Raw genomic sequence first — 14,757 nt, 5'->3', positions numbered from 1 at the left:
AAACATCACATTGGGGAGACAGGTCAGGCCAGGTAGCAGGAAAAAAACATTGAAATGTGTAACACAAAAGGATAATACAGGAATGCACAGATATCAACACACCATAGCACAATAAACACAGACAGCAACATGGGAAAAAGTCCCAGTGTGTACATCTGATCTGGGACCGCTGCAATCTTCGACTGCGCCTCCAGCTGACCCGATGTCCACATCAGAGGGGAGGTAAGCTTTGGAGGTGGCGTTGGATCCGGGGTAGGGAGGGTGATGCTTCAGTGAGTGCTTGTCAGTATCAGTATGTGTGTGCGTGTCCAGAGTTCAGCTGAGACAGTGTCCTTCGCCCTGCCAGGCTAAGTAAACAGTCTTCCAGCCAACCCAGGTGGCCTTGCATGGAATGGGAAGGAACAGACTCAACACAGTCGTTATCAGGGTGTTGTTGGGCTCCAGCCTTGAGCCCACAGCTGGCGCCGAAGGGGTAAATGGTAAATGGCCTGTATTTGTATAGCGCTTTTACTAGTCCCACTAGGGACCCCAAAGCGCTTTACACACCCAGTCATCCACCCATTCACTCTCACATTCACACACTGGTGGAGGCAGCTACAGTTGTAGCCACAGCTGCCCTGGGGCAGACTGACAGAAGCCAGGCTGCCATATCGCACCATCGGCCCTTCTGGCCAACACCAGTAGGCGGTAGGTGAAGCGTCTTTCCCAAGGACACAACGACCGAGACTGTCCGAGCCGTGGCTTGAACTGGCAACCTTCGCCTTGTAACCTTCTGATTACAAGGCGAACTCCCAACTCTTGAGCCACGATCGCCCAAGAGGGTAGCCGGATTATGATGCAGATTTGTCTTTTGCAACAACTCAGGAGAATTTCAAAGCTGTTCTTTAACACTCCGACACTGGTCTCTCAATCTCCCGTTGGAGAACCGCGAGCTTCCCCACGATGGTATCAAACTTGCTGGTGTTGTCATTCTTTTGCTCAGAGAGCCGATTCTGAGAACTCACGACTGCAGTCAGCTGTTCCACGCTGTAATCCAACTTTGGCTCAAAGGTGTTATCATTTATCTGCAGTTTATAAACACAAAATAACGTCATATTCTTTGATTTTTTGAAAAGAAGAAGAAACAAAACATAGTCAAATTAAAATTGTCTTAATCTGATCAACGAGCAGCAGAAATAAAAGGAGCGACTTATTTACATTTAAATCCATATTTCGAGATCAACATGCTGGTAAACATGAAATGTTCAGAGTTTTTGTTTTAAGTCATTAAATGAATCCTCCTGAGGAAAGAGATGAGAGCCTCTTCTCTCCATCAGACAGTAAATATGTCAGGAAGCTGTAACAACAACACAAAGCAAGACAGTTTCATCGACGGTGACGTTTAATTCTCCACCCGCACCACATTATTACTTACTGAGAACTGCTTTAACACGTAGTTGAGCAGATGTACCTAATGAAGTGTTTGGTGAGTGTAATCCCTGTTTGTGTGCTGGTTTTGTGTGTCAGTGACAGTCTGCAGGGAGATTCAGTGAAGAGAGAAGAGCACATGAAACAGCCTAAAGGAAGTCCTCAGAGTAAACGAGAGCAGCGCTCTTCCTCAGCAGCTTCTTGTTTTGTTTTTTTAAACTATTTTAGAGCAGAAATCTGTGAGTCCTGAAAACACTTTGAACTGAGTTTGTATTAAATAACCTGTTTAAATAAACTTTAACTATTTTCCAGCTTTTATTTTGAATAACAAACCCGCTTCCGGTTTGATTAAAAACGGTGCAGTGTGGAGTTGAACCGCTGGGGGGCGCTAACACAGCATATATTTGGATCCTTTCCTGAAGTAAAAGAACAAAGAATAGAAAATCCTGTTCGAAGATTTAAAAAGAATAATTTAACGATGACTTCAGTTCAGTAATGAGTCTGTAATTGTTCCCATCACAGTTACTGTAGCTGAGACATCAGGTGATCTTTGTCCACATCTGTGTGACGTGCTGTGAGAGAGCAATCAATCAATCGATATTTTATTTCTATAGCACATTTAAAAAGGACAGTATGCATCAAAGTGCTTCACACAAGATAGCAAACCAGATCACAACAAAGGCAACAAAAACATTTAAAAAAATTATAGTTACAGTTACTGTGACAGTTACAGTTACATAGCACAACTGCAGACCAGGTGGAGGTCCAAACTAATTTGCTTCAAAAGCTAGAACAGGAGAGTTTTTACTGGAGATGGCACGATACCACGTTTTTATGTCTGATACCGATACCATAAATTTGGATATCTGCCGATACCGATATGAATCCGATATAGTGTGTTTTAATCAATAAAACTGTTTTTTAAATATCTTGCTGTTTTTGTATAAGTTCATACTCAAGTTAAAAAACAAAATAAAACACTAAAGCTATTCTGTTATACCTGTATGCAAAAAACACACTGCACCCAAATATTTCATAGTTCAGCAAAACTGATCAATCTAATAAACTTAAACCTGCTCCATCCTCCTGTTCTGGTATTTTAAAGATTAAGCAACCTGACTAATAGGGGTGCAAACTCCCAGCAAAAAATAAATAAATAAATAAATAAATAAAAATAAAGAACCACCCTCCACCTCATGATGCTTAATCAACACAATCAACTATAATTTGATGCAGTGGGGAAAAAATACACAGAAATCAATTATTCTTCCACAATAATTAAATAGATTCAACATCTTTCTTCAAAAGAATTGCAGACTGCACAGATGGTTCCCAAAGGAAAAAGTACTATAGCTTACTAGGGTATATTAGACTTAACAGTTACTATATACAGTAATGGACTTCTATACATTTTACAGCAGATTAAAACTTTGGGTGTAAGATTCAGATAATTAATTATTAAAAGCTCGACATTTTAAATGAGAATAAGAAAGAAAAGTACGTCTTTGTGCCCCCTTTTCCCTGTTCATGCCCTATCGGCCCCCCTGGCTAAACTTTGCTAGATCCGCCCCTGCACAGTTACCAGCCGTCAGCTAGAAAAAGATCCTGGTGTAGAAAGTAATATTAAATAAATTCTAACAACAGCTTATCAAGCTTAAAGGTGCTGCTGTTGTTCAGCCGCTGGTTTCCTCTTTCTGGTGCAAAGTGGGCCAAAAACAAAGAAGAGAGACAATCAGCTGATCATTGATCAGTTTCATGATTGAAGTAGCAGCAGGAGAGAGAGAGAGGCAGTCGCTCCATAGGTTGTTAAGCTTAACTCTGGAATGCTTTACAGACATTCAGAGATGAACTTACACACTTGCTTTACTTCTCTCGGGGATGAAATGCTGGTTTGGTAGCGACGCTACAAATACACACAGCCACTCTATCACGTGACCACACTGCTCCGACGTGCTACGGTTATGAGCAGAGTTACGCGGTGTTGCAAGTTTTGTGAGGTGCTTTTGTGATATTTAATGGATCGATTACATTTTTTATTTCCCTCCGATATCCGATCCTGTAATTTACGTCAGTATCAGACCGACACCGATACGTAATATCGGATCGGTCCATCTCTAGTTTTTACCTGTGATTTAAACGATTAAATGGAATCTGACATGCGGACATCGATAGGAAGATTATTCCAGAGACTGGGTGCAACGATTGCAAATGCTCGGTCCCTTCTAGTGTTTCGTTGGGGAGCAGACAGTTTTCAAAGACGTTCATAAAAACTATAAATGAATGAATCAAGGTAAACAGGTGCACATTCGATACACACCTGTGACATAACTGATATAAACTGGAGGTGGCGCAGTGGTTAGCACTGTCGCCTTACCATAAGAAGGGTTTGAATCCAGCTGCTGGCTGAACACACTCATCAGGTTAACTGGTGATTCTAAGCTTGTCGCAGGTGTGCCGCCCCTCACCCTATGACAGCTGAGTTAGGCTCCACCTCCCCGTGACCCTGACTGGGGAAGCGGTTGGATGGAATGATGGTGAAGATATGAAGGAGACTGAGGGCAGAGATCAATCAATCTTTATTTATATGTGCTACATCTTTTCATACAAAAATGTAGCACAAAGTGCTTTACATGGTTAAAAGCAGCCCACCCCTGTGAGGGTCTGTGGGGTCTGTGGGCAGGGTCTGTGGTGTCTGTGAGGTCTGTGGGGTCTGTGGGCAGGGTCTGTGGGGTCTGTGAGATCTGTGGGGTCTGTGAGGTCTGTGGGCAGGGTCTGTGGGGTCTGTGAGATCTGTGGGGTCTGTGAGGTCTGTGGGGTCTGTGGGCAGGGTCTGTGGGGTCTGTGAGGTCTGTGGGGTCTGTGAGGTCTGTGGGCAGGGTCTGTGGGGTCTGTGAGGTCTGTGGGGTCTGTGGGGTCTGTGAGGTCTGTGGGCAGGGTCTGTGGGGTCTGTGAGGTCTGTGGGGTCTGTGAGGTCTGTGGGGTCTGTGGGCAGGGTCTGTGGTGTCTGTGAGGTCTGTGGGGTCTGTGAGGTCTGTGGGCAGGGTCTGTGGGGTCTGTGAGGTCTGTGGGGTCTGTGAGGTCTGTGGGGTCTGTGAGGTCTGTGGGGTCTGTGGGCAGGGTCTGTGGGGTCTGTGAGGTCTGTGGGGTTTGTGAGGTCTGTGGGCAGGGTCTGTGGGGTCTGTGAGGTCTGTGGGGTCTGTGAGGTCTGTGGGCAGGGTCTGTGAGGTCTGTGGGGTCTGTGGGCAGGGTCTGTGGGGTCTGTGAGGTCTGTGGGCGGGGTCTGTGGGCAGGGTCTGCAGGGTCTGCAGGGTCTGTGGGCACGGTCTGTGGGGTCTGTGGGGATGTGTGACTCTGATTTCACTCAGATTTTGTTCCAAAGTCAAAAATGTTTCTCGCACTGTGTTTTAGTTTGACTTCAGCTGAGCTGGAAGAACAAAACCACAGAAGAAGACGATGTCTGCTCCTGCACAGGTGGGTCAGACTTACACAGGTAGACCTCATCGCATGCTGAGATATTTTTTGCTCTGAGGACATGGTTGAACAGGCTCCACCCACCTGATTTCCTGCTCTCCATCTTTTATCTACAGTCTGTGGCTGCGTGGCAGCGTGTGACTGGGAGCAGCTAATCATTTCTTGTGTTTCTTTAGACTGGTAATGACCTCTGACCCCGAGGTCTCTCATGTTAGAGTCTTTGACCTGTTTGGTGACCTGTGATGTGCAGCAGGCTCCTCCTTCGGGGTGACAGTGATCTGAGTTTGCAGTGAGCACCTCCTCTGACCTTTCCCCGTCAGCCGAGTTTCAGCACGGCAGAGAGCGACTCTTTCACACACTTAGAGAACAGCGACATGAAGTCGTGCTGAGTCACAGCAGGTCAGCAGCTCTGCCTTCACCACCACGCCCTCTCCTACATGTATGCTGTATAACTGTGACAGTATAATTGTGCAGGCTGGAGCGTTAGCCTCTCTCTGGTGTATTTGAGCAGAGTTCAGCAGGTAAATGAAATCGTTTGAATTACGAGCTGTGTTATAAAGTGTTTCTGAACATTGTAGAAAAGAAGAAACTTTGGTGGATGTTTCATATAACCAGATTTTGTAACCCTCACCTCAGGAACAAACAGAGCTGCACTGATCAGGGCTGGAAGGTTTACCCACAATGCACTTTGTGGCGTCTTGACCAGTGAAAGAGTTTATTCAGACTGTGACGGATCCATGACGCTACGGTTACAGACCAACAGCAGACCCTGTGTTCACGCAGAGATTTCTGAAGCCACGAAGGATTAAAAACACTGAGAAATCTGGATCCAAGTGCGCGCTGCAGAGCCGCCGTAGGTCCTGTTTGACCACATTCACTGATGATGATGTCACATAAGCTGTGTGTGGCACTGGTTTTAGATCAGGTCTGCACAGTAAACGTTCCAGCACTTAAATGAGGTTTATGACGGTGAGAAGAAGAACTGATCCCCCTCCCCTCTCCATGAAAGGTGACTGTGTGGAGAGGGTGTCCTCCTTTAAGTTCCTCGGCACCCACATATCTGAGGACCGATCTTGGTCCACAAACACATGAGCCCTGGTGAAGAAAGCCCAGCAGCGCCTCCATTTCCTGAGGGTCCTGAGATGGAACAGGCTGCAGACTGACCTCCGTGCCGTGCCGCTATGGAGAGTGTGCTGGTGCACGCCATCCCTGTGCGGTACGCTGGTTGCACAACAGCCGATAAGAAGAGACTCCAGACAGTCATCAGAACTGAGACTCACATTTACTACATACAATAATGGATTTCTATACATTTTACACCAGATAAAAACTTTGGTTGTAAGATTCAGATAATTATTTAATAACAGACATTTTAAATGAGAATAAGAAAGAAAAGTATTTCTTTGTGCCCCCCTCTCCCTGTTAATGCCCTACCTGCCGCCCTGGCAACACTTTGCTAGACCCGCCCCTGCACAGTTACCAGCTGTCAGCTGCTTAGAAAAGGATCCTGGTGTTATTTCTCAGAAACAGTTCATAAGTTCAACTCATCCATGTCACCTAAAAGGTAAACCTGCTTCTCCATCACCTGTTCAGCTCTGATGATTCAGTAAGAACATCTCCTGGTTTCATCTTCATGTTTCCCTCTCACCACATATACAAACCAACATCATGACCAGCAGCTTTACAGCTGTGGCTCCAGCAAACATCAGCTGATACTAGAAAGTAATATTAAATCAATTCTAACAACAGCTGATCAAGCTTAAACGTGCTGCTGTTGTTTAGCGCGACATCCGCTGGTTTCCTCTTTCTGGCGCAAAGTGAGCGATAAATAAACAAGAGAGAAAAGCCGATCAGCTGATCATTGATCAGTTTCATGATTGAAGTAGAAACAGGAGAGGGAGGGGAGAGAATGAGAGGCAGCTGCAGCGTTAAGATGCAGAATAACTCCAGCTTTGTGTCTTTGTTCCATTCTAGCTGAAGTCTGAGACAAATCACGTTCCTCAATACGGAACTTTAAAGGTCGACCTCCTCGGCTGTAATTGGTCCAGCCCAGAGTCGATCATGACCAATTGGCCAATCCACCCCCTTTCATTGTTTACACCTTTTCAACAAAAACAAACAAAAAACACCATGAAAACGAAGAATCCGCATCGGCCCGTCCAGCTGTGGGGTCTTCACAGGAACATTGGTTAACACGGCTGCCTCACAGCAAGAAAGTCCTGCTTCCATCACCTGCCAGGCCTCTGTGTGGAGCGGACATGCGGGTTCATGTGTGTGTGGGCAGTTCGAGGGCTTCGGCGTGAATGTCTCTGTGTGTAGCTGGGATAGGCTTATCCCCCGGTGTCCGAGCTGTGCCTGGTATGGCCTCGTGAGTGCTTCTGTATGTAACAGTGCTGCACTGGGTTAGAGTCACACCTTTGCCTTCATGAGTGCCTCACCCGAGTAGATACAGGGCCGATACTGCTGAGACCAGTACCGAAATTTTAACCTATAAAGGCAGCGTATGTACGGCAGAGCAGTGTGTCGTCATTTATGACATGAATCATCATTAATATGCAAATTCTGAACATGTTGTAATGATTGTTACAAAAACACGTGTTCTACGCTCTGAACCAAGAAGAACCAACGCTCCTGTCAGTGTGTATCGACCTGACACCAGTGTTGGTATCAGTACTGGGAATATTTGGATGGAGCCGCTGCAGGTGCAAGTGTCGCGCTGTAAGCATGCTTATTTTAACATGCGCGTCGGGACGGACTCACTGCTGCCTCTGCTGGACATCAGCGGAGCTGTAGCTTTCATGTGGCCTGTGAGGACATCTCTGGCTCAGAGCCGTGAATAAATCAAAGGGCCTTAAAAGAAAATAATGATCATCTGTCAGTGCGCCCCAGGGTGGCTGTGGCTACAATATAGCTGCCATCACCAGTGTGTGAATGGGTGGATGACTGGATGTGTAAAGCGCTTTGGGGTCCTTAGGGACTAGTAAAGCGCTATACAAATACAAATACAGGCCATTTACCATCATCTGATCGGTTTTTAAAAAATTATATTCTTTTACTCCTCACTAATAAAGTTTTACAGACCGCTCCCATCACAGGAAAACTGCTTTATCATAGGTTAAAGGTCACGCCTCGCCTTAACAATAATATTTCCTACAGCACCTGAAAGCAGCACGCCTACCCCCGCCTCCTTCATGGGGAGCCGGGCTGTGATTGGAGGAGAACTGGTGTCATCAGAGGAGGAGGAGCTCGGTAAGAAAGACGCTGCGGTCCCACAGCCGCGGAGAAGAAGACGACGACGTGACCGAGGCGCGTACCTACAGCAGGTGAGTTCCTCCCGTTCGCGCGGGCAGGTGTCAGAGAGACGGGCTGGCAGCGGCAGGTAGCTCACCTGAGGCCGGTGTTCCAGATTAACTGGCGTTGGTCGAACAGATGTGTGGCAGTCTTGCGTTTCAGGAGCTGCTACCGACAAACCAGCAAAAAAAAACGCCAAGCGTGTCACCTGTGACACTTGTGAGGTTATCTCAAACACACTCCGTCAGTCTTGATGCTGTCGAACAACACAAAGTTTAAAAATGTGGCGAGTTCGACCAACGCCTGTTAATCTGGATGCTCGAGCAGGAGTTTCCTGCAGAGTGATGAAGAGGAGCAGCAGAACCTACACGTACTCATCAGTTTGTACCCGATGAGTCCGATTTAGAACCGGAAACCGAGGAAGTAAACGTCACCCGATTCTATCTGCTCCACATGTTTGGCGTACCTGTACCTGCCTCACCGCCCGCATACCTCTGAGCTCACAGCTGATGCGTCGATAAGACTCAGACCATCTGAGCAGCTCACCAGGTGAGCAGGACCAGCTTCATCTCCCTGTGAGTGATGCTCAGGTGAGCTATCAGAAGATGGAGGGGGTGTGGTCTGTGTACACCTGTAGAAACCTGAGATTAAACTAGTGGGCGTTATGTAATCAGCAGAAATCACAGCCTGTATATAAAAGATGGCAGCGGTGTGTTTGGAGCTTGGAGCTGGGTGTTGTTGGTGCTTTTGACAGTCGACGGTTTCAGTTTGTGAGACGTCACAGCGTTTATTCTGCAGCGTGGTGCCGGGGGGGGGTTGACCTCATGGTGCCCCACTGTGGACACGCCCCTGTGGACACGCCCCTGTGTACACAGCAGGGTTACTGTTTGTTCTTTTGGCTGAAATTCATTCAAAGGTGTGCTGAGTGTTGCTGAAAAGGAGCAGTGCATGTCGACGAACATGAAGCAGTCGTTTGGATTTCATGAGCAACGAGCAACTAGTCAGTCACTGTTTAGCCCCGCCCTCTGACAGGACCAAAATAGACTTCCTGTTTGATTCAGTCAGACCTGAAAGTAGCGACAGAGCACAAACTCATCAGGACAGAGTTTACTGAGGTCAAAGGTCAGCTGAGCAAACCCAATTGAATCAGACTTCAGAGTGGGCGCCCTCTGCTGGGCGTCAGAGAGAATGCAGGTTTAAGAAGCTTCAGACCTCTGGGGTGACGACGTCAGGTGTGGTCAACCTGTAGTAGTGACTTCCTGTGTGTGTGTGTGTGTGTGTGTGTGTGTGTGTGTGTGTGTGTGTGTGTGTGTGTGTGTGTGTGTCTGCAGAGATGGGGGGTCAGGTGTCAACCGAGGGTGTCCACGTGGTGGTGGTGGGCGGAGGATTTGGTGGCATCGCCGCAGCTCAAGACCTGAAGTATCGAGGATTCAGCTTCACTCTGATCGACATGAGAGACGCTTTCCATCACAACCTGGGCGCTCTGCGAGCCGCCGTACAGCCAGGTACCATGAGCACACCTGTCCTCACCTGTCCACACCTGTTCTCCTGTCAGTTCTAAAAGTAGTTTCTGGTACTTATATTATTTTCACTTTAAGATGACCTCGTCGACTGTTATTCTTCTATCTTGTTGTGTTTGCTGATTTTATTCTAGATTTATGTAAAAATTTATGTTATTTTTACACATTTTAATTTTAAAAAAATTAGTGCTGTGCTGTGTGCAGGCTTTGCTCAGAAGACCTTCATCCCGTACGCCGAGACGTTTGGCGAGAGCTTCGTTCAGGGTCGGGTGGAGCTCGTCGACACAGACAGGCAGCTGGTGATCCTGGAGGGAGGGAGGGTGAGGACCACAGCAGCTCCCTGTGGAGCTTCTTCTGCAGCATGAGGAGGAGGTGAAGCTGCAGCTGAATCTGTGTCGTTTGTGCCGCAGGAGATCCAGTACTCCCACCTCATCCTGTGCACCGGCACCGACGGGCCGTTCCCCGGGAAGTTCAACACGGTGGCGTCGCATAAGGAGGCGGTCCAGAAGTATGAGGACTTCATCAGAGAGGTTCGATCAGGTTTTACTGCTGTTTGTTTAGAAGTTATTGTTATTTAACCTTTTTTGGTTGAATTTCAAATCTTCATATTTAATAATTTAATACATTTTAGTTTGAACTTCACCAGCAGAAAAAATACTGCCATAGAAAAGTTCATGTAAACGTGGATTTAGAGTAAAGTATAAACTCTACTCTAAAAAGTACATTAATGTACAAGTTTTATACTAAAGTTTATCTCTGTACTGAAATATAACCGAAACATTTTATCGTCCAGTATTAGTGAGTGAAATTAGTTTTATTTTATTACTTAATATTTTTTCAAAACCGTTTGTTTTATTATTGTAATGTTTAACGCAGATACACATACACAAGTGTTAGAACAGCCCGTGTTTCCAGTTATTTATTGCAGTTCAGGTCCGATGAACAGAGTGGTGAACAGAGGCTTAAATAAAGGTAAGGTTAGCTAAAACTGAAAGAGTGCACATTTCAGAATGGTACAAAAAGGCCTTTTACAGGAAACACAACACGGGTTAACTGAGTCCTGTGGGACCAACCGGGCGTAGTGACAGATGTAGTGATACTGAACAACAGCAACCTCAGGAAGAAGGAACACGAGAAGCTGCAGGAGTACCAAGGGCTCAGAGAAGAGCTGCAGAAGATGTGCAGCTCCCAGTGGAGCACTGGGTGCAGTGACTCCCAAACTGGGAGAGCGACTCAGCAGATCCCGGGAACAACGTCAGACATCTCTGTGAAGACGAGCGCAGTCCTGGGAACAGCTGAGATACTGCAGGACCCTCAAGCTGCCGGGCCTCTGGTAGACCCGAGCAGGAGGTTTTACTGCAAAGCTGTTTTGCAGCTGACGTGTCAGATTGTGTTTCTCTGTCTGGTTTTTCAATGTTTCACACGACAACAAAAAACCCAGAAAACTTCAAGAAGTCAAATTAAAAATATGTAAATTCCTCACGTTGTGTGTGTCTGTGTGCGTGCATGCACGCGCATGTGTGTGCACGTGTCTGTGTGCGCGTGTGTGTGTGCATGCGTGTGTGTCTGTGTGCGTGCGTGTGTCTTTGTGTGCAGGTTCAGGCTGCTGACTCGGTGTTGGTGGTCGGCGGAGGATCGACCGGTGTGGAGATGGCTGCAGAGATAAAGACCGAGTATCCTGATAAGAAGGTGATGACCTTTGACCTGTCTTCCACAGCATGTCTTTGTCCCGCCCTCGCCCCCGTCAGTCTCGCCCTCAGCCTGCTTCTGCTGGAGTCTGCTTCCTGTTAAATTTGTGTGGCCAAGTGCTTACTCAGCCGTGGTCTTCAGATTGGTGGAGCGTCTCTGATCACATAAAGCTCCTTGAGCTGACTGCGCTCGAGACTTTGCACTGTATAAATAAAACTGAATTAAATTGACCTCTGACCCCTGCTGCTGCCCTCTGAACGCTGACCCCGCTCTCTCCTCCGCGTCGACCCGTTCAGGTGGTTCTGATCCACTCCAAACTCGGGCTGGCTGACCCGGAGCTGCTGCCCAGCATCAGACGCGAGGCCAATCAGGTTCTCTTGGAGAAGGGGGTGGAGCTTGTGTTGGGTGAGTTCACGCCTGCAGGTGACGGCTCACGTCAGCTCGGGGTTTGGCTCACTTTCCACCGCCGTGTTTTCAGGACAAAAAGTGAGCAACTTGTCGGAGCTGCCGCTGAACACGATGACGAAGAACACGGAGGTGATCACGGACCACGGCGAAACGCTGGTCACGGATCTGATCATCTGCTGCACCGGGCTCAAGATCAACTCTGCAGCCTACAGCGCCTCCTTCAGTAAGAACAGCAAACCCACACGCACTGAGGTCATTTCCTGCTTTCACTCCACGCTGCGGTTTGACCACAGGGTCGCCCGACGTCACCCTTCTTACTTACAGTGTCACAGGAAGTGATAATGCAGAGTCCCGCCTCTGCTAGCCTGAAAAATCACGTAGACATTTATTTTTAACGATGGCTGCATTGATCAGCGACTGGTTTCTGCTCACAGATGACAGTATGGCTGAAAACGGGGCCTTGAAGGTCAACGACCACTTGCAGGTCGACGGTTTCTCCAACATCTTCGCCGTGGGTGACTGCGCCAATGTCAACGAGCCCAAGACGGCGTACAACGCCGGCCTCCACGCCGCTGTCGCCGTGGCCAACATTGCCAACAGTGTGAGCGGGAAGGAGCTGACTTCCTATCAAACAGGTATGTGCTCACCATGCTGGGCTGTTGGTCACCTGCCTCTGTTCTCTGGCTGACTCGAGTTCTTCCTGGTTGCTAGGTAACGTCACCATGCTGCTGGCGATGGGCCATGACGACGGCGTGGGTCAGTACAACGGCTTCAGGCTGCCCCGCTGGTTCGTCGCCTGGGGAAAAAGTCGAGATGTCCTGGTGTGGAAGAGCTGGAAGGAGATGAAGCAGAAACAGCCCTGAGACTCTAATTCACACGCATGCACACGCGCATGCATGCACACACGCGTGCGTGCATGCACACATGCCAATCATTTATAACTGGGAAGTGCATTTTCTGAAGAAACTGCAGTGTGAATGCTTGAATCTGAATGTATGCACTGAAATGAAATAATTGCTGAATTTTAAGTCAAAAAATTTGAATGAGGAAAAAAAACAGAATTTAATCTGAAAACAAAAGTGCTGAAGTGCTAAAAGCTGACAACCACAGAGAAGTTGGAAAATAGCTGAAAATGTTTAAATTGTAAATTAGAAAAACCTAAGAAATGAGAAAATAAAATTTAGAGTCAGAAAACATCTGAATGAATATTAAAAGTTCATATTCTTTTTACTCATTCAGTGATTCAATGTGATCCCTCCACTTGGATCCACAGTTTAAAAAGTTTACATCTCTGAGCTTTGAAAGACTCGGTGTTGGAAAGAGAACAACGATGGCGACGTTTCGAGGGTAAAATGATGGCTGTAGAGCAAACACTGGACACAACTTGGAGTCGTATTGACAAAATTCTTTCACCGTGAGCGGCAGCAATGTCCAGTCTACCAAATTCTCAGTTTTCATGCCTGTGGAGTTTATTATATGGGCGTGACGACAGTGTAAAGACAGCCTGTACTTCTGATTTTCAAACCAACCTTCTGAGCCCTTTTAACATTAGTCTGTGGAAGAGTTGGAGGGAGGAGGCTGTGCATTGGTGACATTTATGAAAGAACCATAACACCTATTACAATAATAAACACATTGGATGAAAGAGGACAGCGGTGGCTATGTTTTGAAGGTAAAATCATACCTGTAGAGCAAACGCTGTGGACACCGCAGCAGTTTAAAGGAAGATTTCAAGATTAATTTCTTTCCTCCTCTCACTCTAGCGCCAACATTCCGTCCCATACACACCCATTATAAACTCTGAAACGGCTGAAAAAAAGCATGAAACTTAAACTGGAACAGAAGAAAAAGTATAATAGCTATTGAAAAGATAAATACAAGTTGAATAGTTGAATGTCTTGGCTTCGTTTTAAAGTTTGAATGGTGGCTCTATGTCAATATATGTGGAAGTAGTTAGAGTTGAAAAATGAGTAAGTTTAATGAAAATTTGGAGAGTCTCCCATTGAAACACATGGGAAATTTTTGTTGAATAAAGTTTTAAGTTGAACGGTTTTGAAGGAGACGGCATTCAAGCATTCACACTAAATATCACGTAAACGTCTGCACAGAAACGTTTCTTCAGATCTTGATGACGCTGCGTGACTGGCTGTAAACTGGGCTCCAGTGGACCCGCCACATAGTAACGTTCGTCCAGGATCAACGTCACAACCAGCCAATCAGGTTGTGATGTCATACGTATGGTATGTGGAGGTAAAAGAAAAAAGTGCCTTTGTTTATGTAAAAGTATTCTGGAACAAATATTAAACATATGAAATATTTTTTATTAATTTACACTATATGGTAAATATATTATCAAGCTAGGTTTGCTGCTAGCCAAATTCAGTTAGCCCTGTGATATCTTTAATAGCATTAGCTAAGATCTCGGCTTTACATGCTGCCTGCAGGTTCATCACCGCTGCTTTTTTAAACATTAAAACTTTATTAGCATCATAATCCAGACAGCACAGTGACTGTAGCCTGAGGCCGTCTGGGACATGTACTGTTTTTACACATATTTGCAATAAACGAGTTGAAGAAACGCTGAGTTTGTATCGTCTCAGGAGGTCTGAGTGAAGGTGGAGGGTCAGACCTCACAGCTGAGAGCTGACCGCTGGTTCCATCATTCAAAGATTTGATCATTTTATCATTTTCTGCTTCGCTGTTCAACGCTGCAGCCTCGTCATCACCGGCCTCGCCGACAGTTTTCAGGTCAAACTCAGCCGTGTGGTCTTGTGTTCCTCGTCTTATCGGTCACTTGATTCTTTCCCCTTCATCCAGGAGGCTCTAACAGCTGGTGGAGAGCCACCATCATCACACCAATCATTAAGGTCACATGGGTCAAGGTGTGAGTGAGAGCAGGTGGTGTTCGGCGTGCGAGGCGTCCTTTACTCCTCATCGGCGTGCTTTCTCCTGAAACACCTGGAGCTTCAGG

General features: G+C 46.6%; 2 protein-coding genes across 3 annotated transcripts; one reads left to right on the top strand and one right to left on the bottom strand.

Moving 5' to 3' along the window:
• Positions 1 to 4,041: 4,041 nt before the first annotated feature.
• Positions 4,042 to 6,085, bottom strand: LOC120734810 (extensin-like). The gene is made up of 2 exons (XM_040033803.1): positions 6,043 to 6,085; positions 4,042 to 4,709 (listed from the first exon to the last, which is right to left on the bottom strand). The coding sequence occupies exons 1-2, from the start codon at positions 6,083 to 6,085 to the stop codon at positions 4,042 to 4,044; spliced, it is 711 nt and encodes a 236-aa protein (XP_039889737.1).
• Positions 6,086 to 8,086: 2,001 nt separating this feature from the next.
• Positions 8,087 to 14,364, top strand: aifm2 (apoptosis inducing factor mitochondria associated 2). 2 transcript variants are annotated; one of them, XM_040033774.1, is made up of 10 exons: positions 8,087 to 8,201; positions 9,501 to 9,674; positions 9,894 to 10,009; positions 10,100 to 10,219; positions 11,286 to 11,378; positions 11,675 to 11,783; positions 11,857 to 12,009; positions 12,221 to 12,421; positions 12,498 to 12,678; positions 12,711 to 14,364. In XM_040033774.1, the coding sequence occupies exons 2-9, from the start codon at positions 9,503 to 9,505 to the stop codon at positions 12,647 to 12,649; spliced, it is 1,116 nt and encodes a 371-aa protein (XP_039889708.1). In that variant the 5' UTR covers positions 8,087 to 8,201; positions 9,501 to 9,502; the 3' UTR covers positions 12,650 to 12,678; positions 12,711 to 14,364. The 2 variants fall into 2 exon arrangements, with proteins under 2 accessions (XP_039889708.1, XP_039889706.1); XM_040033772.1 differs by having other exon boundaries at positions 12,498 to 14,364.
• The last annotated feature ends 393 nt before the right edge of the window (positions 14,365 to 14,757 follow it).

Source organism: Simochromis diagramma, unplaced genomic scaffold, assembly GCF_900408965.1.
Source record: "Simochromis diagramma unplaced genomic scaffold, fSimDia1.1 OVJJ01000176.1, whole genome shotgun sequence".
Classification (NCBI taxonomy): domain Eukaryota; kingdom Metazoa; phylum Chordata; class Actinopteri; order Cichliformes; family Cichlidae; genus Simochromis; species Simochromis diagramma.
The sequence above is the reverse complement of the archived record's forward strand: the minus strand, read 5'-3'. Positions and strand labels throughout refer to the sequence as shown.

Coding starts and splice junctions, on each gene's coding strand:
- LOC120734810 (XM_040033803.1), bottom strand. CDS start 6,085: ATGGCGTGCACCAGCACACTCTCCATAGCGGCACGGCACGGAG. Junction 4,710..6,042: donor CATAGCGGCACGGCACGGAG/GTCAGTCTGCAG, acceptor CAGACCCTGCAG/ACCCTGCAGACCCTGCCCAC.
- aifm2 (XM_040033774.1), top strand. CDS start 9,503: ATGGGGGGTCAGGTGTCAACCGAGGGTGTCCACGTGGTGGTGGTGGGC. Junction 9,675..9,893: donor GCGAGCCGCCGTACAGCCAG/GTACCATGAGCA, acceptor TGCTGTGTGCAG/GCTTTGCTCAGAAGACCTTC. Junction 12,422..12,497: donor GCTGACTTCCTATCAAACAG/GTATGTGCTCAC, acceptor CCTGGTTGCTAG/GTAACGTCACCATGCTGCTG.